The 26,328-nt window shown below is 35.8% G+C and overlaps 1 protein-coding gene across 1 annotated transcript; it reads left to right on the plus strand.

Annotated features, from left to right (window-relative positions):
- The first annotated feature begins 13,291 nt into the window (after nucleotides 1–13,291).
- LOC129255118 (uncharacterized) lies at nucleotides 13,292–24,923 on the plus strand. Its single transcript, XM_064095727.1, has 5 exons — nucleotides 13,292–13,305; nucleotides 18,300–18,667; nucleotides 19,269–19,428; nucleotides 20,519–20,650; nucleotides 22,583–24,923. The coding sequence occupies exons 1-5, from the start codon at nucleotides 13,292–13,294 to the stop codon at nucleotides 23,562–23,564; spliced, it is 1,656 nt and encodes a 551-aa protein (XP_063951797.1). The 3' UTR covers nucleotides 23,565–24,923.
- The last annotated feature ends 1,405 nt before the right edge of the window (nucleotides 24,924–26,328 follow it).

Below are 26,328 nucleotides of genomic sequence, written 5' to 3' on the forward strand. Positions count from 1 at the left end.
CGTAGACCATGTTTAGGGAATCAACATCAAAATCTTAACGGTTAAGTTTTTGAAATGTCATCATAACTTAAAGAATATATGAACCTAGTTCATGAAACTTGGACATAAGGTTATTAAAGTATATAAACATCCTGCTTGAGTTTCAAGTCACATGACTAAGGTCAAAGGTCAATTAGGGTCAATGGACTTTGGCCAATTGGGGTATTTGTTAAATTAACATTATAACTTTGAAAGTTTATGAATCTGATTCATGAAACTTGAACATAAGAGTAATCAGGTATCACTAAACATCCTGTGCGGATATCAGGTCACATGTCCAAGGTCAAAGGTCAATGAACTTTAGTGATATGTTCGGGTGATCTGTTGAATTACCATCATAACTTTAAAAGTTTATAGATCTGATTCATGAATCTTGGATATAAGAGTAATCAAGTATTCCTGAACATCCTGTGCGAGTTTCAGGTCACATGACGAAGGTCAAAGGTCATTTAAGGTCAATAAACTTTGGCCATGTTGGGGGTATTTGTTGAATTACCATCATAACTTTGAAAGCTTATGGATATGATTCATCAACTTGGATATTAGAGTAGTCAAGTATCACCGAACATTTCATGCCAGTTTTAGGTCACATGACCAAAGTCAAAGGTCATTTAAGGTTATTGAACTTTGGCCATTTTGGAGATTAATACTATATTGCTGTCATAACTTTCAAAGTTTAGATACAGTTTATAAAATGTGGATATAGGGGTAATCTAGTATCACTGACAAGTCTTAGGTCACATGATAAAGGTCAAATGTCATTTATTGTCAATGAACGTAGTATTGTATCAATGTATGAATGGTGTTTTTGTGAATAATTATTTTATAATAGTTTTCAGAGTCAGCACTACTTCTATATTGGATAGCGTGATGCAGGTGAGACTGCCAGAGGCGCTCCACTTGGACCTTAATTGTCTAGTTTGATGTCTTGTTCTTTTACCTTGGCTCTGCATGCTCATCATTGACCTCCTCTTCCGTTTCAATTGTCTCTTCCTGCACTTCTTCTACCCTTGTTTGAATGTCATCTTCTTTCGCTGTTTCCCTATCTGAATGGCCACAACTCTTGGATCTTTTGGATCGAGGCATATTTCTCTCCTTATTTTTTGAAAGTTGTAATAATGCAGTGGAAACAGCCTTTTTAAAAGTACGTGTACATTGCGTGGGTCAGTTAAAATGTGCTCTCACTTTAAAATAAACTCCTCAAAAAAAGTTTGGAAATCCGACTTTAATCAAAACTCCCTCCTCAGTTTTAGTAAATATCAATTGTTATTAATATCAATGAATAGATCATTTAAGTGTCTTTAAAATGATACCCTACATGATATGATTATGGTTCACATGGAGGTGCAGTGCCTTGAAATGTAGGGCAAGGTCAAAATTCAAAATTAAGTTGCAAAGAGACACAATATTGAAAGTCACTGTTCCTTTTTCCGTGGTGATGAGTGAGTATTTTAAGCGGTTTCTTTTGAGTTTGATTGGTAATCCCGCCTCGGTTTTAGTAAATATCAATGTTGAATTAATATCAATGAATAGATCATTTAATTTTCTTTAAAAAGATACTTTCCATGATATGATTTTGGCTCACATGGAGGTGCAGTGCCTTGAAATGCGGGGCAAGGTCAAAATTCAAAATTTGCAAAATGACACAATATTGAAAGTCACTGTTCTTTTCTTCCATGATGATGAGTGAGATTCTCAGCAATTGTTTTCATGCACCTTAACATCAACATTCAAATGGAATCAAACACACCTCTGCACAAGCAAACACACAACAAACAAACATAAACCACAACAAAACATTATGAAATGAAAAAGCAGGGGTTTGATTTGAATGGATTTTCATCTTTATTGACACAGACAAAAAAATCATGTTCTGTATTGACCCTTCATGATTACTTCTGCTCGTTTTGCAGCTTTTTACTTCAGACCTCATCCAACACTTATTAATTTTGCTCTTTTTTGATGGCATGATCATAACAAGCATGGGATCATTTTAAAGAGAATCAAATGATCTTTTAAAATATATCAAATATGCATTGTGTAAAATTTGGAGTCGGGATAAAGTAATGGCCAAACTCAGATTTCCAAACCTTTTTGCTCGTTTTGCAGCTTTTCAATTCAGACTTTATCCAACACTTTTGAATCCTGCTCTTTTCGTAATGGCATGATCATAACAAGCATGGTATCATTGTAAAGAAAATTTCATGACCTTTTAAATGATGTCAAAATAATATGCAATGTGTAAATTTTGGAGTTGGGAGAAATTAATGCCCAAAATCAGATTTCCAAACTTTTTTTGAGGGGTTTATATGTGGGGAAAATATAGATCACTGGACATTTATCATTCAGCTGGCATGCCTCTGAGCAATTGCAACGCACTCGGAATAAACTCATACGAAACTCGCTGTAACTCGGGGTGCTCGATCTAAAGTCGCGCTAATCTCGTGGGCACCTCCATTTGACTCGTAAAACGATCGCAATGCTCGTATATCGCTCTTGAAAACTCGGAACGCACTCGCGTATACTCAGATGTGGCGAGTTATTACGAGTTATTGTGAGTTTATCTCGAGCTTCTTACGAGTTATTGCGAGTACTGCGAGTATATAACGAGTTTAGGTGAGTTCAGCACGAGTTACAGCGAGTTAGCAAAATTTTTGAACATGTTCAAAAATTTTGAAACAGCTCACGACTTCAAGGAGAGTTGTCCCGAGCTTGAATGAGCTCCGCCGAGCTCCGCCGAGTTGTCGCGAGTTATCCCGAGTTTCATGGTGAGCTTTATGCGAGTTATCGCGAGTGCCTCATTTTGGCAACTCGCTATAACTCGCCATAACTCGCGATGTTAACTCGCCAAAGTGGAAACCTTGCTTTAGGTTTTCATGTCAGAATATATTAAACATATTCATTGTTTTCGCATTAATTGGTTGGTGAGATAAGTACCTTCTCCATAACAGTTCTAAACAATTTTCGGATTAATTAGTATACTAGCTACAAGTTTGAGCTCGCGCTTTGCGCCCGCATTAATTGTTTAGATCTAAGTTACTTAGATCCCCATTGATCACCAGTACCAAAATCTGTGGAGCGTTCATTTATCAGAATACATAAACTGAAGATTAAAAAATGATATTGCATGTCTGCATTATTTAAAGCGGCTGATCGGGGAAAATGTAGATGATTTTTTTTTAAATTAACCACCCCCCCCCCGTATTTGCGAAAGCTAGATTTGTCCTGAGGAGGTTCACTCTTTATAATTCGGAACCCCCTCATAGAAAATCCTGGCTACGGCCCTGATTTAGGATATATTGAGAGAAATGGAGTTTAACGAGTTAATGAAAATCATTCACTGTAATCAATATAATTATAATATTTGAAAAAGGTTATATTTATTTTTATTAAAGTGATGGTCTTTTTGAGTTTTTCTGTATAATATATCACTTTATATGTTTGTCATTTTGCCTCCGACGAAGATTCTGCTAGGATCGAAAGCTTAATTAGGCCCCTTTTGACTCTCTATTTTATGTCAATTTTTAAAATGAAATACAAAACATTTTTCTTCTAAAAGGCACATAATCTTTACTGTTTAGTGCACCCAGTTGTTAGAAAGTCATTTGGAAAAATTTACAAGCGAAATTTCATCAATTTTTAGTACAAAATGTTAGGAAATATTATGAAGAACAAAATAGAAGATGATTAGAACTATTGAATTAATAGTTTTAGTGTAATCCAAAGACAACTTCGGCTTCAAAATATAAAGTGTCCGGACACCCGACCCCCATCCTACTATAATTGACGTTAACTGTCGATATCTTCAGGCCTATCTCATACGCCGGATATAGGGAGCTATACTCCGATGATCTCGATCTCACAAGTCACAGAACTTCATTTCAGAAGTCATGGAACTTGCTGATATAAAGTCTCATGGAAAAGTCCTCGAAATTTTTGAAGATCTGTAAGTAATGATTGTTTATTGTATTGATCATCGCGGAAAGCATTGCTCTAGAACCTTTCAAGAACCTATTTAACGCTAGCCAGTGGTCTATACCGGTAGTATAACTATAAAGCGGTTCGAAGTTGAGTGAAGCCCGCGGAGTTTGAATGAAGTTGGTTGCGGCCCTGGCCCTCGGGGCGACTCGGCCCACTTGCTCACTGCAACCATCCTGCCTGTGGGGAATCTACAGGTAGGACTATGGTATGCCAATGCAGTGTATCCTATTAAGTATTAGTATTACCACTCATCCTACGGCTACGAGTACGAACGAGGTTATAATTAATACCTACCTTGAGATCGAGCGAAGTTTGTGCAGGCTCCACTTCACTACCTACCGGCCGCTACAGGCAGTTTATAATCACTCGCGTCGCGTGCGAGTTCGTAATCACTCGCGTTTTGAATTTTTGGCGATTTTTTATTTCGGTGCGATTTTTTTTATTACCTTTATTACCTTTATTACCGGATCTACTGGAAAAATGCAATTACTTATGCAGTCGTGTTTCCAGGTCTATCACTGTTGCTATCTCCATCTAACTATTAAAATAACGTGTGCCTGTGTGCTGTGCCAGAGTTACTATTCCCAAGGGTGAGTATATTGCACTGCAGACCAAAACTTGTCTAACTGTGACTTGAATCTGTTCAAGGTTGATGCAGTAACTATCTCTGCCGGCAAGGAGTTCCAGTCATTTACAACTCTGGCACTGAAAGTATTTTTTCTAACATCCAGTCTGCTTCTCTTCACATACAATTTGCATAGATGTCCACGTGTTGTCTGAGTTGATGCAGATGTAAAGAACATCTCCTTGTTCAAATCATCAATGCCATTGATGATCTTGTACGTCTGTATCATATCCCCTCTTCGCATTCTGTACTGAATGGAAGGTAACTTCAAGGAACGAAGCCTTCTACTGTAGTCTTGATCTTTCAATGATGGCACCAACTTGGTCGCACGTCGCTGAACTTTTTCAATGGCTTTAAGGTCACAGACATACCTTGGGTGCCAAATAGCATTTCCATACTCAAGAATAGGTCTCACCAATGCTTTGTACAATTTAACAATGGTATCTTTATCTCTATAAATGAAAGTACGCCTGATCAGAGCAAGTACACGGTTGGCTTTCAGTACGGCACTTGCAACATGGGAGTGGAACTTCAAGTCAGAGTCAATGATAACTCCTAAGTCTCTCTCTTCGCTGACATTTTCAAGCACAGTGTCATCAATCTGGTACTGAAAGTGTACGCTCTGCTTTCCTATGTGTAGAGACTTACACTTAGATGCATTGAAGTTTAGTTGCCATTTCTCTGACCACTCCACCAGCTTATCTAGATCATCCTGAAGTCGGTCACAGTCACTCCTTTGCTTGATTTCACGAAATAGTTTTGTGTCATCTGCATAAATCTTGACAATGCTGTCGACAACTTCAGGCAGGTCATTGATAAAGATCACAAACAAGGTGGGGCCGAGAACACTTCCCTGCGGAATTCCACTTTGGACAGGCAGCCACCGAGAAACTTTTCCATTAAGGGCAACTCTTTGTCTGCGTCTTAAAAGGAAACTATGTAGCCAATTCTTGATACAACCTGTAATACCATATGACTCAAGTTTATTCATGAGCCGCTGGTGAGGCACGGAGTGAAAAGCTTTACTGAAGTCAAGATAGATTGCATCCACTTTGTATCCTTCATCAAGAGTTGACGTCCAGAGCTCCATGACTTCTAACAGCTGTGTGACACATGATCTACTTGGTAGAAATCCATGCTGGGAGTCATGCAGGACATCATTCTCAACAAGGTGCTTAACAACAGCATCTCGTATGATTGATTCCAAAATCTTGCAAATGACTGAAGTTAGACTGATTGGTCTGTAGTTCTCTACAGCACTGCGGCTACCTTTTTTGTGAATGGGTGTTATGTTGGCATCTTTCCATGCCTGTGGGAGGACACCCTCTTTCAGTGACTTCCTGAAGATGAGTGTAAGGGGTACACATAGCGTTTCTGCTGTTTCTCTCAGAACTTTTGGGTGAAACCCATCAGGTCCTGCTGCCTTACAGGTCTTCAGCATTTTGAGTTTGTTCTTTACCATGCTTGGCCTTACTTCTACGTCAGACAACATGTTCCCTCTGTTTCTGTGATCTAGCAATGGGACTTGCTCTAAATCTTCTTCTGTAAAGACACTGCTGAAGAAGGCGTTGAACAATTCTACCTTTTCTTCATCACTCTCAGCAGTAATTCCTTGATTGTTCTGCATCACTCCACATTTTGAACGATACTTCAGGGAACTGTTCACATACTTCCAAAATGCCTTTGGGTTTGCCTTGACATTTAGGGCAATGTCTTTTTCAAACTTCCTTCTGAGATTTCTTGTCATCTTACGCAGTTTGATAGCCTCACATCTTGATTTTCTGTAGTCAATCATATTTGCTTGTCCACCATCTCTAAATCTTTTCCAGGACTTGTATTTCTTACGCTGTTGCTTCAGAGCTTTCCTCGTCATCCATAATTTCTTTTTCTTCAATCGAATTCCCTTAGATTTTGGAATACATTTGTCAATGGCAGTTTGAAGACTACATGAGAAGAAATTCCATGCTTCATCTACGTTCATTTCATTCATTTCTTCATCCCAATCCACAACCATCATTGCATTGTTTATTGCCTGATAGTCTCCTTTATGGTAACGATACCGTTCTCCTTTACCAGCTGTTGGTTCAATGTAAAGGTTCATATTGAATAGGATGCACATGTGATCACTAAGTCCAAGGCCAGGTAGGTATGATATTTCATCTATAGTTCCTTCATCATTGGTAATTAGAAGGTCTAGGATACTCGGCTGCTGTCCTGTGCGATAACGAGTATGCTCGTTGACGTGTTGATACAAGAAACAGTCACTGAGACAATCTATAAACAACTGTTCATTGGAACTACGAGATGTCCAATTTTCCCAATTAATATTGGGATAGTTGAAGTCACCCATGACTAGAAGATGAGAGGGATTTCCATTCGTGACTTCTCGTAGTAGTTCGTTCAATTTTTCTGAGCTGGCATCATCTCTACTAGAAGTTGGACTGCGATATATACTTCCCAGTATCAAAGAGTCTTTTCCTCTCAGTCGCACCTTAACCCAAACACATTCAGTGAAATTTGCAGCATAACTGACTTCGCTAACCTGATCTGCAAAGCTTTCATGAACATATGTGACAATTCCACGCACACTTTCTTCTCCAACGTTTGTCAAGATAACATAGTTGTTTAACTGAAAGTTTTGCAGTGTTGGTTGAACCGCACAATTTTTTGGAAGGCTTTCACAAACAGATATATTTTGTAACGGTGTCTTCAATGGGACAGACATGCAGGGAAAATAAAATGAAATTGAAATTCGAGTTTCGTTTTAAGCCGGCAATTAAGTGCCTTAAAATAAAATGTACTCGACTACTGTTTTAACATAACAAACAAGCAAATCAGCCATGTGGCTCAACTAACTTAGAATAGATCCGGACTTCTACTGTGTCTTATACGAGGACTCCGAGTCGGAACTTGCCATATCTGCCACATCGATATTACATCGTATCATTCCCATATGCGGACATGCCTGCATGCAATGGCCCCAAGGCGGCCGGACCCGGGCGCGGTCGGACACGACGTGCATCGGTAGCATGGCATGGAGCAAGCTAACGTGAGTCGAGCTGAGTTAGATCCCACGTTATATATGAGACGCCGATTGTACCAATATTATATAGAACAATTATTTATTATATAATCATTATTCATTAAATAATAACTCTTATTTATATATAATTTACATTCTATTTGTAAATAATTACTATTATATAAAATAACATTTCTAATTATTTATATATAATTCCAAGTAATCATTCCAAGTAATAGTTCGACATTCCATTATTTATAAATAATGATTATTTGTTTTTCATTATCTATAAATAATAATTTTTGTGTTTCATTATTTATAAATAATGACACTGCATACTTCATTATTTATGAATAATTGCAATTCGTTTTTTTATTATTTATAAATAAGTTTGTCGAGTTTTCTATTATTTGTAAATGATAATTATCTATTAACAATGCAAGTGCACATTTCTTTATTTATAAATAATTTGTTGAGTTTCCCATTATTTATAAATAATGAAAATTCATCGTGTTTCATTATTTATAAATAACATTTTTGTTTGAATATCCCATTATTTATAAATAATCATTATTTATAAATAATGGGATGTCAAACTATTATTATTTACAAATAATGAAGTATTACTTGGAATTATATATAAATAATTAGAAATGTTATTTTATATAATAGTAATTATTTACAAATTGAATGTAAATTATATACACAACAACAAAAGTAAGTCCCCCCTAAATCAAATTGCTGTAACTTTTAAACGGAATTATTTTGAGATATGATATTTCGTAGGTGGTTTTCTACACTCATTAAGCAACTCCTGGTGAAAAATGAGATTGATCAGTTTAGTCATGCATGAGTAATTACAGATTGAATTCAAAATGACCATTTGTGAAAGTCACAAGAGTCGTTTTTCAGATTGTGCAATTACAAAGTTGGGCAAAAATTGTTTTTAGGTGAAATTTATGGTGTTAATGCTGTTTTACTATCCATCATTTAGCCACTCCACACACAATTTTGATATCGTATGTTTATGGTTGAGTGAGCACAATGTATTGCAGGGGCCGCGGAAGCGGGGGGGGGGGGCCTTCTCACCCCCCCTCCACTTTTTTTTTCCAAAAGCATGTACAAAAAGGAAAAAATTACCATACGATTGTGATTTTTTTGCATGGTCAGCCCCCCTACTTTTGGCTCAGCACCCCCACTTTGAAAACCGTTCCGCGGCCCCTGTATTGTGAGGTATCATCATAGGGGTTTATGGTAGTATCCTCTACAACTTGTTAGATCATGTTAAAATTTGAAAATGTTGGTGGCTCTCCCGATTAAAGGCCCCTCCCCCCATTTTAAAATTCTGGATCCACCACTGATTTGTCCATAAATTATTAAACTGATCCTGAGAAATTGTTAGGAAAAAAATACATTTATGCGATATAAAGAGTATCCATTCCTAAGTTTTCGATTGTGCTCGCTCAACCATGAAAATGTTAAAAGTTCGGAAAGTGTGTGTTGATAGAAATGGTGGATGATAAAAACAACAGCAATTAAAGTCACATTTGAAACCGAATTTGCCCCCAAAATTCACTTTATTACCCTTTAAAATGAGTCTGTGACATTGAAAATACCCCTTTTCCCACTTTGATGCGTGCTCACTCATCCATAAATAAACAAATCGATTTCATTTTTGCACAGAATTCTGCCCATAGGTTGATAAACATTACTGCCAAATGACATTGCTAAAGACAGCCTTGAAAAAAAGTTCCACCATATTGAATAAGGGGTTACTTATTCTTAAACATACGCACCCATAATGTACACAATGTCTATGAGAGAGGAAGTCAAAATCTTAACAAATGTGAAATGAGGGTTTGTTTCATGGACGATTTTTGTTACTTCTGCCAACAGTTATTTCATGAAACTTCGCACATGGCTTCAGAGTAACACTATCCAAAAGGCACGCACACCAAAATAACCATTCGATACGCCACAGAGTGGGGCCAAGGCCTTGAACTTCCTTCTCATTTGCATAATTTTCGAATATTGTGTGCTCATTGGTGCATGAAACATCGGGATTTTCATAAAAATCAAATCAAATGAACTATGCAAGGAGGTTTGTGACAGATATCCATAGTTACAAATTGCATTTTTTCCAATAACGTAAAAAAGAGCTAATCACATTCCACATGTTCATTCAAGCGTGAATGTTTAATTAAACGCCTGTGAATCATCGAAGCATGTTAATTGATCATGAACATAATGAAAAAGTTGAGAAAAGATCATTTTCAGTTACCAAAATGAAACAATACTTGCCTAAGATATTTGAAAATCATATTTTTTGTTTTCAATAAATGTTCATTGAACCGTGAAACAATGAATATTGTTGAAGATACTCTTCCCAAAAATAACTGTCATCATATTCGATCATTTTTATTGATAGAAATGTGTAAAAAAATCCAATTATAGCAAATTTGGACTTGTATTTATTCAACCGTGAAATTTAGCCAAAAAAGTTGTATTGTCTTTTAGAAAGTACCTTTTACAGGCCTTGTGACTATTTTTCATGATGTGAATGTGGAATTCGTTCCAATAAAATGAAATCAAAGTCGTCATATTTGGCTTGTGACTTTTGAAAAGTGACATTTTTGCCTTCTGACGGTGCTCACTAAAGCATGACGTAAAATACGGACATAACATTTACTCAGAGGGTAGCTTATAAAATTACCTACACGCTCATGTAAAAATATATTAAAAATTCGCATTGGTTCGGAAATTATTGATGTTTGTTTAAGGGGGGACTTACTTTTTTTGTTGTGTATATATAAATAATAGTTATTATTTAATGAATAATGATTATGTAACAAATAGTTGTTCTATATAATATTGGTACAATTGGCGCCTCATATGTAACGTGGGATCTAACTCAGCTCGACTCACGTTAGCTTGCTCCATGCTACCGATGCACGTCGTGTCCGACCGCGGCCGGGTCCGGCCGCCTTGGGGCCATTGCATGCAGGCATGTCCGCATATGGGAATGATACGATGTAATATCGATGTGGCAGATATGGCAAGTTCCGACTCGGAGTCCTCGTACAAGACACAGTAGAAGTCCGGATCTATTATAATAAAGTTAGTTGAGCCACATGGCTGATTTGCTTGTTTGTTATGTTAAAACAGTAGTCGAGTACATCTTATTTAAGGCACTTGCCGGCTTAAAACGAAACTCGAATTTCAATTTCATTTTATTTTCCCAGCGTGTTTGTCCCATTGAAGACACTGTTAGAAAAAAAATCGCACCGAAATGAAAAAAAATCGCCATAAATCAAAAACGCGTGTGATTACCAACGCGACGCGAGTGATTACCAACGTGAGTGAATATGATAAGCCCCGCTACACTACGCTCCACCTACCCTGGCCTAGACAGCTGGCAGCCGTCTGTTTCGAGGAGTTTTTAAACATTTTTTTTGTTTTATTCTCCTCGTACACAGACGGCTAGCTAGCGTGCAGCCACCATTAGGGGACTTGCAATGCGAAATCCCCCCGTCGGGGCTCTTTAATTTTTGTCTTTAATGAATAAAAATTTTGAAAATTAACGCGACCAAAATGCAAATTAATATTCCCTCTTGGCATTAATTGCCCCAAAACGGAGAAAAATCAAGTTAAAAGGAACAAAAACAGTGACTTACCTCGGCTGTCGCGCAAATTCACTTCCCCGTTTTATCCGATCTTAAGTACATAAACATATGTCCATTGAGTCCCCTGTACAGATCGCGCTAGAACTTCGGTCTCTGTATTTGGTGAGTGAAGCCAACGGAGTTCAGCTGAACAACCAACATAACAGAGACCGAAGCTTTTGGTCTACACCTACCCGAACTTCTTCGACTTCGAGACCGTGAACTATATCTGATATTCCGATCAAGTGACAAAGGTGGGATTTTATGGGGGGAAAATATAAAATTCATGCAACATCACGATCTTTAAAAACAATTAAAACTAATATTCTTACTTTACACAAAGTTTCACATCTTTTCCATGCTTCTATCAGTCTCAAAATTGGTGATTTAGAGCCAACAATGAAGTTCCTCACACATATAATTCGCTGCCGTATCGCATGCGATATGCGCGAGGTACCGGGTCTGGTCCGAGCTCGGATTCTCTCGCGCGCATGCGATGTTTTGAAATCGGCAGCGAATTATTTATACGTGTGAGGAAGTTCATGTTGGCTCTAAATTCCACAAGGTAGTATTCTTGGCCCTTTGTTATTTGTACTTTATGTTAATGATATGAAAAATTCATCTCATGTTCTCTCATTTATTCTCTTTGTTGATGATTCCAATATTTTCTATACACATCATGATCCACATGTACTTGTGAGCACTATGAATGCAGAATTTAAAAAAGTAACAAACTGGATTAAAGCCAACAAACTGTCATTGAATCTGCAAAAAACTAATTATATGCTTTTTAGTCATTCATTGAAACATCTACCGCATCAAATACTTTTAGATAATACTGAAATCAAAGAAGTGCAAACAACAAAATTCTTAGGTCTTACTATTGATAACAAGCTAACGTGGAATGCTCAAGAATATCAACAATATTTGCAAAACTGTGGCAAGAAATATTGGAGTCATCAATAAGCTTAAAAATGTTCTTCCAGCACAGGCGCTATCCATTTTGTATTGTGCATTAATTCTACCATATCTTAATTATGGAATTCTGGCATGGGGTAATGCCTCTCAAACGAGACTCAATAAAGTCTTGCTACTTCAGTTCTAAAAAAGTACTGAGAATAATATGCAATATGTCCTTTAGAGCTCATACGGATGAATTGTTTCGTCAGAAACGTATCCTTAAAGTCAATGACCTGTACCGCTTGCAACTATTCCAATTCATGTACATGTATCAGCTAGATAGAAATAGTGTATCTAATGTCCTACAAAAGAAATTTATGAGAAACAATTCTTTACATTCATATAATACGAGACAATCAAATGACTATCACTTACCTAAAAGTAGAACAGTATTTTCTAGCAAAACTGTATTTTTCACAGGACCAAAACTCTGGAATTCTCTGGACAGAGTAATAAAAGAGGCAGCTAATCTGAACCGATTTAAATTACTCATCAAAAAATTTCTTCTGAATTCTTATTGATTCAATCAATATTTTGCGAACTTCATACTTATCCACGGTAGTATCAATTTTGTATGTATAGTTTATATACATTTGTGTTACAGTGTTTATATCTATATAATTTTATAGAATTTTGCTGATTATTTTACTCTACTTTTATCATATTAACCTTGTATATAATTTTGATATGGGGTCTACATTTTACAAGCTTTGCTATTTAGTAGGCCCCTCCACTTTTTTCATTTCATTGCTTTGTTTCAATCCTGCATGTGTTATGCATTTTTTCATTGTAAATATGATGATTGATGATTGTGGAATATGAATATATCAATAAATAAATAAATAAAGAAATATCTGCTCTTGTTATACCAAATATTATGAAAATTATGAATATGACAAAATTATTTCATACTTAACGACAGTTTTCTTTGCATCACACTTGCCGCATAGAAGTCTACCCCTCCACAAAAAACAATTATTTTTGTGCGAGACAAATTACATCATGATTCCGGACGGGTAAAGATATTCTTCATTATAATGTAAGATGTGCATAATGATGTGTGTGATTTTTTCTTCATATATCGTATCGTGCATAAATTCGAAGTTTTTGTTTGCATTTTAATATCGAATCTGAGCAGATGTTGGTAATAAATTTGTGTTTGCTTAGAACTAATTTTATTTTTTCTTGTTAGCTACATGTTCCATGGCACTTTCCAATATTATGCTCATTCGTATAGTGACGCTCATCAAGTTCTATCGATGCGCTGTTGATCGATCGTCGACGGCTCTAATCACGGTAAACCTAGCGCACGGGTACCTTGAGAACATACAGCCTAGCCGTCAACGATCACCCACAATTCACCACACGACTGGACGAGATTGAAATTTGGCAAATCAGGCCCATATTTCCGTTAGAAAATATATATCAATTGTTATTGCAGAACAATGTTATATGATATTTTGAGCATTTTCTGTCATTTTAGAGATAAGTAAGGTAAAAGTTTGATTTTTCACATTGTTTTTGCAATCTTGTTCTATGTACTATTGCTCTGTGAAATTGAATTGCGGAAGTCTTACGGTACGAAATTGTTTTCGTACGCAGTAATATGCGCGTCCGGAATCATGATAGTGTCCGGTAATACAATACGTGACTATACACAGCACACACTTTGAAAAATCATTAAAATATCACTTTTTTGGCCAAAAATACTAATTTCCATACACTCATACAGTTGCAATTTAATTTTTATTAGTAATTTGGGAATAATTTTTTTATTCACCAGAGTGCTCAAAAACTATTAGTGGAAAGTAATGTGGCAAGAAAATTTTCATTTTTCATTCTCTGTTTTTGATTAAAAAATAATAAATAAAAGAATCAATTTACTTAGGAGCCAAGTTATATGATAAATAGCTGTAATGGAAACTGACAGACAGTGTAAAAAAATCAAGCATTTGTCCCAAAGAAAAAGAGAAAATAAGCCAAACATTGCCAACCTTATTTTGTCACACATGGAGTTGTAACAGAGAACAAGATTATATACATGTAAACTTGTTCATTGAATGAGTGACTCGGCCCGGCAGCGCGATGTGGTAGTTTGACCAAAAGCTTTAAAGCTTCGGTCTCTGGCTGTTATATTGGCATTATCGTGATCCAAGTCCCCGGTGACTCGGATCCACGGCCAATTTTTCACAACGTAAAACATGTTCTACCTGTCTCTACCAACCTCGCAGTCGCAATACATGTATGTCACATGTCTCTTTTCAGTCTCCATTTTATTGGCGTTGAGTCTACTAAATAAATCAGAATTGCATCTACCTACTTCTTTTCAATCTTTATTGTGTTATTTCGTCCACTAGTACTTTTTATATAAATAAATCAGGATTATATTTATCTTTTCATGTTTCTCACAATAAAAATTATGCTTAATCTCGTCTATTACGTTTTTACTAAATAAATCAAAAGGCCCTATCCCTCTTCAGTCTCCATTGCTTTATTTCATCGATTCCTAATTTACTAAATAAATCAGAATTGCATCTACTTCTTTTTCAGTCTCTATTGCTTTATTTTGTCAACTATTACTTTTGATAGTAAATAAATAAGGATTGTCTCTTTCATGTTTATCTGACAATTAAAATTTTGCTTTATTTCGTCTATTTCGTTTTTACTAAATAAACTTAAAAATTGCATAAAGCCCTATCCTTCTTCAGTCTCCATTTTCGTCGATTCCTAATTTACTATATAAATCAGATTTGCATCTACTTCTTTTCAGTCCTTATTGCTTTATTTTGTTGTCTACTATACTTTTATGCTTCTCTCTTTTCATATGTTTCTCACAATATGCTTTATTTCATCTATCACGTTTTTACTAAATAAATCAAATTGCATATCTCTCTCAATAGTCTAAATTGCTTTATTTCGTCAGGTAAAAAGAACATTAATTTCTGTATAATTACTCCTCATGATCCAAGTCCTCCCTTTAAAAATAAAACGGCAATTAACCCGTTGATAATCATCTACCCCTCATTTCCCTCTTCAAAACCACTCTGCCACTTTTAGACAGTTTCCTAGAGGTGATAAATGAATATTTTCGATAATAAGAATCATTAAAAACAATGAAAATGACATTAAAAACACTATTTAACTGTCTAATTACTCCCCGTGATCCAAGTCCCCTTCCCGTGTTAAGACTGTCCAGTTTCCCATAGGAGGGGACTAGGATAACGAGGAGTACTATTACTCGTGATCCAAGTCCCCTCTCCTAAAAATACAAAACAGCAATTAACCCTTTGATATTCATCTACCCCTCATTTCCCTCCTTTTCAAAACCACTCTGCCACTATTAGACAGTTTCCTAGAAATTATAAATTAATATTTTTGATAATAAGATTCATTAAAATCAATGAAAATCACATTAAAACACTTTAACTGTCTAATTACTCCCAGTGATCCGAGTCCCCTTCCTGTGTTTAGACTGCCAAGTTACTATAGGAGGGAACTCGGATGACGAGTAATATATGCTATTACTCGTTATCCGAGTCCCCTCCTACGGGAAATTTGTAGTCTCAACACGGGAAGGGGACTCGATTCACGAGGAGTAATTAGACAGTTAAATAGTGATTTTAGTGTGATTAATATTGTTTTATTTAGTGTTTTTTATCATTGTTTCATCAACTTGGAAGAATATGCAGCCACAAGAGAGAAGAAAAAGACTATTTTTGTCGTTTGAAAAAATGTCCAATAGGAAAACGTGTGGCGGAAGGAAGAAGCTTCGCACCGTTTCGCATCGCGAACAATAGATTTCTTTGAAAATCTTCAAATCGTGGATTCCATTGAAAGTTTGCTGATATTTGAGGTTTGTCTCAACTTCAAGTTTGTCCCCAGTGACTTGGATGACGATAAGGCCGTTATATTTATTGGTTGTTCCGCTGAACTCCGTTGGTTCCACTCACCAATTTATTACAGAGACCGAAGTTCTAACTCGATCTTTACTACTAGTACAGGGACTCAATGGCAAATATAGACAAGTTTTAAAAGACCTGATAAAACCATTTTCTAATTAATTACTACATTTACCAACGTAAATCATGATTATGACTAGGCGGCAGGCCTAGAGTCTATGAGTATGACTCTGAGCGCCGTAAATGATATTTGGACAGGATTTTCAAGGCCTAATTTCTATCTTACCCTAAATTCCCGCCTTGAAACTGGTTATAATCAATATCTTCAACTTATGAGATTCCAATCGTTTGTAGGACTAGATATATAAATGTAAGCTGCCAGCTTGGTTCTGAAAGTTATGACAGACTCCACCCCTTGACCCTTACGTCATTTATGATGGGGTAACCATAATTTGCGCACATTTAAAAAATTATCATGAAGTTGATTTTCAATCAAATATTTCTCACAGTTCACACAAAATTAATCAAAATCATGAATACCAGACGGAAGTTGAGATCCCAAAGTCAAATTCGCTCTAGGGAATTATAAAGTAGGTCAAGGGTTTTGCTAGTTTCGCAATCTCAAAATTCCATGGTGATCGACTAATGCGCGCTCGGCTGAAAAAGAGTCATAAAAAAGTGTGACCTTAAAGGGGAATCCAGCCTTGGCCATTAAATGTTGTGTTGGGAAGGAGAAAAATAAATTAAACAGAATGGTGAAAGTTTGAAAGAAATCGGACAAGCAATAAGAAAGTTATAGCTGCTTTGAAATTGAGATCACTAATACTATGTAGATTTCAAATTGGCAACTGGGTAAGTAAATTATGACAAGGGGCAAGGACAACTTTCTCATAGGCCATGTACTTTATTATCAGGGATTTGTGGTTTTCTCCTAAGTACCCATTCCCCTGGGACAGTAATCTAAATATAACCCTGGGAGTATATTGTTTTATGTCGTCATGAAAGAAAAATATAATTTGAAATAAAACTTTTTGGGAAAAATGACATTTTAGCCATAATATGTATTGGAGTACATGGAAGAGTAGTCCTTGCCTTACATCACTATGACATCCCATATGCGGCCAATTTGAAGTCTCCATGGGTATAGTGATTACCAATATTTGTAACTTTTAAAAATTCATAACTTTCTTGTTGTTTGTCCAATATTGTTCAAACTTTCACCTATCAACTTGTCTGATTTTTCTTTTCCTAATAAAACAAGTTTTCATATGGGTTGGATTCCCCTTTAATTTGCGCACGATCGTTTTGCAAAGTTTTAGAAAATAAATCAAGCAGACAAACGTAAGATGATTATATCAGATGGAGGTTAAAATGCCATAATTTTGGTTGGTATCACATTTTTGCTTATTTGGAGACCACTGCTTGCAAAAAGGCGATTTCTTGATGCTTGTCGAGAAGATCAGATTTTCTCGGAGCGGACGCAAAGGGTAACAAAATTCGCCGATGTTTTGCCAATATTTTCACAATTTGAGACCTTACCTTCAAGAAAACTACATTACTGAGTAATTTTGGGTCGCTTTTTCTGTTGGTGATATCAGTTTTTCAAGATATTAATTAGATAAAGAGATATTCGACCGTGCGCAAAATTAGGTAAAGCGCAAATTAAAGGGATGGTCCGGGCTGAAAATATTTATATCTCAATAAATAAAGTACAATTCACAAAGCAAAATGCTGAAAATTTCATCAAAATTGGATAACAAATAACACAGTTATATAATTTTAAAGTTTATCAATATTTTGTGAAAACAGTTATATGCACATCGTCATGAATATTCATTAGGTGGGCCGATGATGTCATATCCCCACTTTCATTTTCTTATGTTATCACATGAAATCATAATTGTTTCATTTTTTTTCATACATGTGTAAATGATGTGTCTCCATTATGATGAAATAAGTTGCGGCAATAAATAACTAATGCACTTAATCAGTAGTCAATCATTTTTTTTTTAGTTTCCTCACCTTTTCTCTTTTAGACAGGCACAATCAGTAATTTGATCTAGCTCTTGAAAATATAATAATTAGTTTTTATTTTTCTTCTGTAAAAATAGGTTTGACCGGTACAGCAATTTGACAGACTTGCCAAAGTTAAAAAAGAGGAAGGTCCAGCAACAAGAGGGAAACTCAAAGAACAGTTCAGACTTGTCAAGTTCATCATTATCTACTGCTACACATCAGAGCAGGAAGGTGCCGTTCACATTAAGAGAGGATCATGACGAACCAGCTGATAGTTTATCATTGCACCCCCATGCCAAAGATCAGGGGAGTTTCTCAAGTGGTGTTTTCAGCATTGATTCAGACATTGATAACCTGGTTGATGATAATGATGAGGTTGCTGATGGGGAGGATGATGACAGATGTCCAGTGGAGAGCAGAATACTTCATGAAGGTCATGAACAGAATGCCCTGTCATTATCTGGTAACAATTATTTTTTAAGGATTATAATTATCATAATTTGTATGGTATTGTGAGGACTTATAGTCATTGGCCGCGAAATGTGGCAAGAAGGCCTAAATATAGACAAATACACTTATACTAAATAATTCCTGTGCAAATATATTTCTTTTTCGGAAGTGTTTTGCATTCAAAATGTATTTTTAAAAGATGTATGTATTTGCTGTTAGAAAATATGAGCTACAGGTGACTCTGCCTAAGTAGAATCTCTTAGGACGTAGAATAGGTATATAACAAGTTTCTATTAATCTGGTCTAAAAAAAATATTTGACCTAGGCAAATATTCGACTTATGGAAGTTCGAATTAGGCAGAGTTACCTATATTCTCTTTATTTTAATATCATGCAACTGATGTTAGAGGTCATTTCATGAGTGGAATTTGAAAGGTGTTTAATATTTGTGAGTTTTAGTCACTTACATAAAATATTGTTGAAAAGTGGGTTACTAAATCTCCCTCTCCACTCCATTTTGAAGCAAAATGTTCTGAATATTTTTTCCTTGGTTGACTGACTTCTTTGTTCAGTGTAACATTTAATCCTTTATCTCAATCTTTACCAACTCACAGAGACACCGTCAGAAGCTGGATCTGGTGTTGTAGAACGCCCTCTGTGGGTGGAAACTGAACAGGATAGTAAGAGCTTGAATCAAGGCATTGTTCAAGGAGGCACTGGTATACTTACAGATGAGGACGTCCTCTTTATGATGCATAAACCAAGATTAAAGAAGTGAGTAGAATTGCCTAAAAACTTTAAAGAGGATGGTTAAACTTCAATCAGGAATCAGGATCTTCTAAGATTTTACCTCTTGCAGCTAATGCCGTAATCAAAATTGCAATTGTTTAGGTGAGGCAGGAATCGTGATATTTTTTAGCTACATGTAAATGGTCGCTTTATTGCTTTGAAACTGATTACTTTAGTCATAAGCGTCTATGTGGACGTTTAAGTTGACACTACGGAGAAAAAAAAAACTGATCACTTTTCTACTTACTACAAATCACGTATAATGAAATACAATTTTCAGGATTTCCGCTTTTTTTGTCGTTGCATGAATTCACTGATAGCATGTAGGGCCCCACAGTTCAGATTTTTGCAAACCTACCCAAAGTTACTCAATTATTTTAAATAGGATAAAAAATAAAACACACCTATATGATGACCTCAAATTGTTCGCTAATTTCAGAAGTACATTGATCAAACATTTCATTTTGCATTAATTGGTCAGTCAGTTATCTGTTAATTGATGTTTGAGGATATGTTTTTCAAAGTCTTTGGTAGTTCTATTGATTATGAATATATAATGATCTGACAGATGCTATTTTTGCTATGGATATTGAAATTTCATTCATATATGTATAGCAAAGTTTTGTAAGGGGCATACCCCCTATTAAATAAAACTGTGATCTGCCATACCAAGGAACCAATAATTCTACTATTGGATCACAACAATTATGCATGATATGTTTGTTATATTTATCAAAGCAAGCTTGTAAAAGTTCCACTTGGAAAAAAAAGCCATCAGTAAAATTAAATGGAGTATATTACATCTTTTGTGAATAGTTTGATATGAACAACTGAAATTTGCTGCACTTTGTGTATGCATGATCATGCTTCTTAAGAGGATGCACATACTAGGTATACTTAAATATTAGTCTACCTTGGGTAACAACTTTTTATCTCAGAATGGCATCTTTTTTCAGTAACATGATACCAATGTTATATATGTTTGTATTTTGACCAATCATTGAACAGGATTAAATCACCTTACTAGAAAAAAAGGTCTTGTGACAAGGTATATTTCACTTTTCTTTCTTTGCAGGAGAAGGAAAAAACCACCGTGGCAAAAACGCAAACTTGACATAGATGACCTGTGGGTCAAGGGTCAACATCTCCAGTGTCACCATGACAGTAGTGAGGCAGAGGAGGTCACACCTAAACTTTGTTTAGAACGGTAATTAGTATGACTACATTTTTATCTACTTTCTTACACTAGTTTAGTGAAATGCTCAGAATGGTCTTGGAAGTGATCTTTAATAAGTGGTCTTCAAAACGAGGTTTGAAAACCACCTTGCAATTGTCAATACTGCTTTGCCATGTTAAACTGGTTTAAGCATAGTTGAGGACACAGCAGTTCTCTGAGAGTGTGTGCATTCTGGGTGGTACTCTACTCAGTACACACTATGTGTAGGATGCATAAGTGGTGGTTTCAAAGTTCTCATGTGACCCCACTGAGAGTGTTTCCATAACAACAAGACCACTTTCAATTCAATTCAATTTATTCATTAGGTAAAAAATCACATGAGTAGATATATATACATCGTAAAATGTGTGGATCAAACACCCTAGGAAAGCCAGAGGCTTGAAAAGCAGGGGGATCCATGACAGATAAATTACAGTGATACAAATACAGCAAATAAATTACAGTAAGAATAAAAAACATAGGAAATAACAATTGAAATAATACATGAAACAAGTTACAATACATAGGCGAAGTGATCTGGAAACCAGGTCAGGAGATAGTGATGAGACACTAGTGGAGGCATCTTCTTACTTAGTTTCCTAAACTGGTTTAGGGAACTAGACCAAGAAGGTAGATGAGAACAGGGTCTAAGTCTCTTTGTCATTTACAACCTGGCCTTACCATTTGTCAGTTTCAGAAGCTATTCGCAAATTATCCACTACTTTACAAACAACTGGTGACCTTTTCTTTTGCGGGTTCCATGACGTTTGCTCCGCCAACAACTGCTCTGCTTTAAATTCCACACACTATTTGAACGAACAACTTCAACCCTGAGTTTAACACTATACCCTACCCTAAACCCCATATAAAACCCTATTGCAAACCTAACCCTACATCTTAGACAAAATTAAGCCCGGAGCAAATGTCGTAGGAACAAATGTGTCACCCTTTTGGGAAATGGTATACCCCAAATTTTCATTGGTGTTGATTTAGCTCCAAAGAAACATTCACCAGTCATTTGTAAAGTTAACAGCTACTAAATATGAAACATCCACATGATTGTATAGTTAAACATTTGGAATGTTTATTGAGCACCAATCTTTGAAATCATCAAAGAGCTGATGTTGGAGACTCTCAACAGGAAAGCTATCATTAGATGCCATGGAATTGGCCCCCCAAATTTGGAAATTGAAGTCTTGTGTTGTTTGACAAATCTTGCATTAACCTTGCTCTGAGATCCCATTTTGTAAAATAGCATAATAATAATAATCTGATTTCATATATAGCATAAAGTTCAAAAGATTGAATTTTCATCAATGCAATGTGTTTATGTAGGAAATCAGAAAATTCTGCTTAAAATTTGGTACTGGTTCAAATAAGATAATAGTTTGTTTTGCATAATTTATTACCACATATTTTTATGCCTTCCCTTTTTATACATGTAGCTTCCCCACCAAAGCTGGTTGCATGAGGCATTAGGTTTTGGGGTTTTCCATCCTCACAAAAAAATAAGTAGTTTGATAAATCAAATTCAAACTTAGTACAAGTGTGTGTACTGGCATATAGATGAGGGGGACCAAGAAAGAAAGGAGGGGGAAAAAAGAAAAGAAAAAAGTACATTAGAGTATATTGTCAAACTTTACTTCAGAATTTGCTTTGCATACTAAAAATGTCTAAACTTGCTTTTGAATAGAAATTTTGCCATGTACACCATGTTCAACCCCCTCAAATTACTTTGCTCTTTATGCCACTGCTATCAAGGTCTAAGGTGTAAAATATCTGATTAATTGAGCGTTATGCTTGTTTGATTCTTCTCTTTTTTTATTCAAATCAACTTCTAGTTGAAAGTAGACTTGACCTGTGCGAGGGTATTACATGCTCTTACATATAACATGTACATGCAATGTTCTTAATTGTTTACAGGAACCTGCGATGGGGAAAGATCAGCCTTCAGAACTACATCTGTGCAGTAAGGAAATCAAGGGAAGGCAAAAAGACACTGAACAGCAGTAAACAAAGAAAGTCAGACTCAAAGAAGAAATCATTCAAAGGCTTATCTCGTGGAGATCAGTCCTTTGAAACTTTGACATCTCTCACTAGACTTGAAACAAAATCAACAATGAATGGAACTCCTGCAATTGCTCCTCAGACCTTTGGTAAGAGTTTAGGAAAGAAGGAGCTGATGAAAAGTGGAAAGAAAACATCAAAGAGAGCCAAGAAATCTGGAAGATGGTTTGAAGATCCACCACTCAGTACTTCAGAAGCATCGGATCAAGATGTGAAGCAGAGATCAAAACCAATTGGTGCTGTCTCAAAGAAACAATGTAGTAGTGATACTAGTGGTTGTGCTAATAGGGGGACAGGAAAGATAACCAGCAAGTCACAGAAAACGGGTACAAAGGTCAAGGAGTCTAAGACAGATACCTCCAACTCCAGGGAGAAAGTTAGAATGCAGAAGAACAAAGTTTCAAGGAAAAGCAACATTGCAAGAGGTGAAAGAGACAGTTCATCCAGCAAAAACAACAGTTTCTGGAATGACAGTTTCAGTGATGCTGCTGTGATACAAAATGTCAGTAGAGTGCACCAATATGGCCTATCGCAGGAGACTAGTGAAAGCCAGGAGTCTGGCATCAACTTTATCAGTCTTACGCCTAGGAAGTCCCGGAAACTATCCAGGAGAAAGCGCCGTGCTGAGGAGAAGAGGAAGATCAATCCTTCATCCACCTCGGATAGTTCAGACTTCGGAGGTCATTTTGGTGGAGGATCTCTGCATCCTAGAGGTTCTTTGAGAATGTCAAACTTTCCAGGGTGGGATGATGAAGAAGAAGTTGGGTATCAACCTTTGTTTGGCCAGGGAAGTCATTGTGGTGGTGTTTGGAACACCATTATAGAGGAATCATCTTGAAGTATTTATTTTTGAGCAAGTAATGGACTTATGAGCTATTATGAATTTATTTTATTTGACAGCTGTGGAAACTTCTGTACACAAAGTGTTTTCTTTTATTATTTCTTTAGAGACCTTCTGTCAGAATCAAATCAAATGTTATCAGGAAAACATTTGTCAGATTTCAAAAGTATTCATAGAATTTATTGCATATTTTTTCATTTTATTAAGGCCTTTATAATCTCGGTGTAATATATTTGACACTTGAATTATCACAGTTATTTTCTTATTTACATGTATAAGCTTAAGATATGGTGAAAAGAAACTGATTCCATTCATAAAGAGGTTAATCATTTAAAGTTCAGGCATTTCAATTCATTTTTTGTTTAAATTTCAAATTGGAAGTTGATCAGCAGAAGCTCTGTACAAGAACATCTGATATGGTTCCCTATGGATATACATGTAGTCTTGATCCAAGCCCTGCAAGTTATATAATTTTCCAAAACCATTGAGAAAGTTTGCTACTCTTTCATAAAAGCTGTCAGCAAAGTCATGCATGACTTTAAGAGCAACTTGAACATGGAGGTCCAACTTACATTCCCAAATTTCAAATATTTATTGCGCATGTAGCTTGAGATTAATTTGGAATGTGCAGATGGAGATTAACAAATATTTTCAGTGGGGGCATTGTTTTCCCAATCATTAAATATGGTCATTAGAAATAATATTATTTTTGTTCAAATATTGTCAATTTTGAGCACAATATTTTTGGGGTGCATAAATATGTAATGCTGTGCCTAACTTTATCAACATCTGAAAATATACACCCAACATGACCAGGTATTACTATTTGTTATAAGGTCATGTGTTGTACAGTTTTCAACTTCATTTGAGGTGATGAATTAACTATGTCATTAAATATGGATATTCTATTATATTTTTCTGAAGGGATAATCATGAAAAATCATGTTTATCATTGAGGTACTAAAACTATCAAAATGAAAATTAAGATGATTTTTTTTTACCCATAAGTTTGCTTCTGCTATTAATTAATGCAATTAAAGATTAAACAATTTTTTAATCAGCAAAACAGTAGAGAACTTTTTTTTAATGTGTATTTTCTTTATATTATTAGTTCATGTAAGATAAGGCTTAGTTAGAAGTTCACCCTGACACAAAGTTGGTTCAGATGAGAGGTTATTGTTAATAGAGAATGAATATGTTGGAACAAGTTGGCTTAAAACTAGTATGTAAACTCGGAAAATGAAATTCTAACAGATCAATGGAAATTAGAGAAAAATTTGACAATTACAAAGTTTTAAGCATTTGAATGTTGAGAATGCTAATTGCAATAAAGATCATCCTATTGGCAATACGACCAAAATTTATGTTGTCACTCACAAACACCTTTCCCCTTTAATGGACAAAACATAAAATACCTATAAAAAACATTTTTTTTTAATGGTCATATGATGTAAGTATAGTACTTGTATTTACATCTTTAGACGGGTCAATATACGACCAAAAATAGCCTTACCCGGAACAAATTGCAACAAATGATTTTTCAACGGTATTTTGTACTATTTGACCTCAGGAATAACATACTAAAAATCTACCAAAATCCGCATCCGGGAAAGTGGTTATTTTCAAGATGGCGTCCAAGATGGCCGCCATTCACTGAAAATGGATACAACTGACACATTATCCACCCTAGAATACTATTTCGGTTCATATTCCATGGTCTGGGGTACAAAAATTGATTTAGGCTAGAATGCATTATAAGCCCTCCAGTGTACTAGGCAAATCCAAGATGGCGCCCAAAATGGCTGCCGTAGGCTGAAATCCACAATTAATCTAAATTTGTTTTTTATTCAATGGTTTTAAGGGTGAAATAGTACATTGAAACAAGTTACAAGGACAACCAGTGGTCTGGTGTGTCCAAAAATCCAAGAAGGCTTCCAAAAATAGAGTTTAAAATGGCTGTTGATAATTAAAATGGACATAGTTCATTTTATATCCGCCTGGGACATAATGATTTCGGGGTTTAGACCATGATTTCAATGGTCAAATAAGACATTGGGAAAAGTCACAAGGACAGTCAGTGGTCCAGTATGTTCAAAAATCCAAGATGGCTTCCAAAAATTGCTGTTGCTACTTAAAAAAAACCGACATAGTTTGCTCAATGTCCAGAAATATGATTTTTGTGTCTATACCATGGTTAAATGGGTCAAATAATACATTGGGGCAAGTTACAAGGAAAGTCAGTGGTCTGGTATGTGCAAAAATCCTCTATGGATTCTAAAAATTGATTCTGAAACGGCTGCTAATACTTAAAGCGGACAAAGCTCATTTCATTTTGGCCTGGGATATGTGATTTTGATGTCTAAACCACTGGTTTCAAGGGTCAAATAATATCTTAGGATAAGTTACAAGGACAGTCAATGGTATGGTATGTCCAAAAATCGAAGATGGCGTCCAAAAATTGGTATTAAAAATATGCTGCTGATACTTAAAGCGGATCAAGCTCCTTTCATATTGGCCTGGAAATGTGATTTTGGTGTCTAAACCACTAGTTTCAAGGATCAATTAATACATTAGGGCAAGTTACAAGGAAAGTCAGTGGCCTGGTCGGTCAAAATCTCTAAGTTGGCTTCCAAAAATTGATTCTAAATTTACTGCTGCTACTTAAAGCGGACATAGCTTATTTCATATCGGCATGGGAGATGCAATTTTGGTGTCTAAACCACTGGTTTAATGGCCAAAATAATACATTAGGACAAGTTTT

This window comes from Lytechinus pictus, chromosome 2 (assembly GCF_037042905.1).
Source record: "Lytechinus pictus isolate F3 Inbred chromosome 2, Lp3.0, whole genome shotgun sequence".
Taxonomy (NCBI): Eukaryota; Metazoa; Echinodermata; class Echinoidea; order Temnopleuroida; family Toxopneustidae; genus Lytechinus; species Lytechinus pictus.

Coding starts and splice junctions, on each gene's coding strand:
- LOC129255118 (XM_064095727.1), top strand. Junction 18,668..19,268: donor GAATGCCCTGTCATTATCTG/GTAACAATTATT, acceptor ACCAACTCACAG/AGACACCGTCAGAAGCTGGA. Junction 19,429..20,518: donor CATAAACCAAGATTAAAGAA/GTGAGTAGAATT, acceptor CTTTCTTTGCAG/GAGAAGGAAAAAACCACCGT.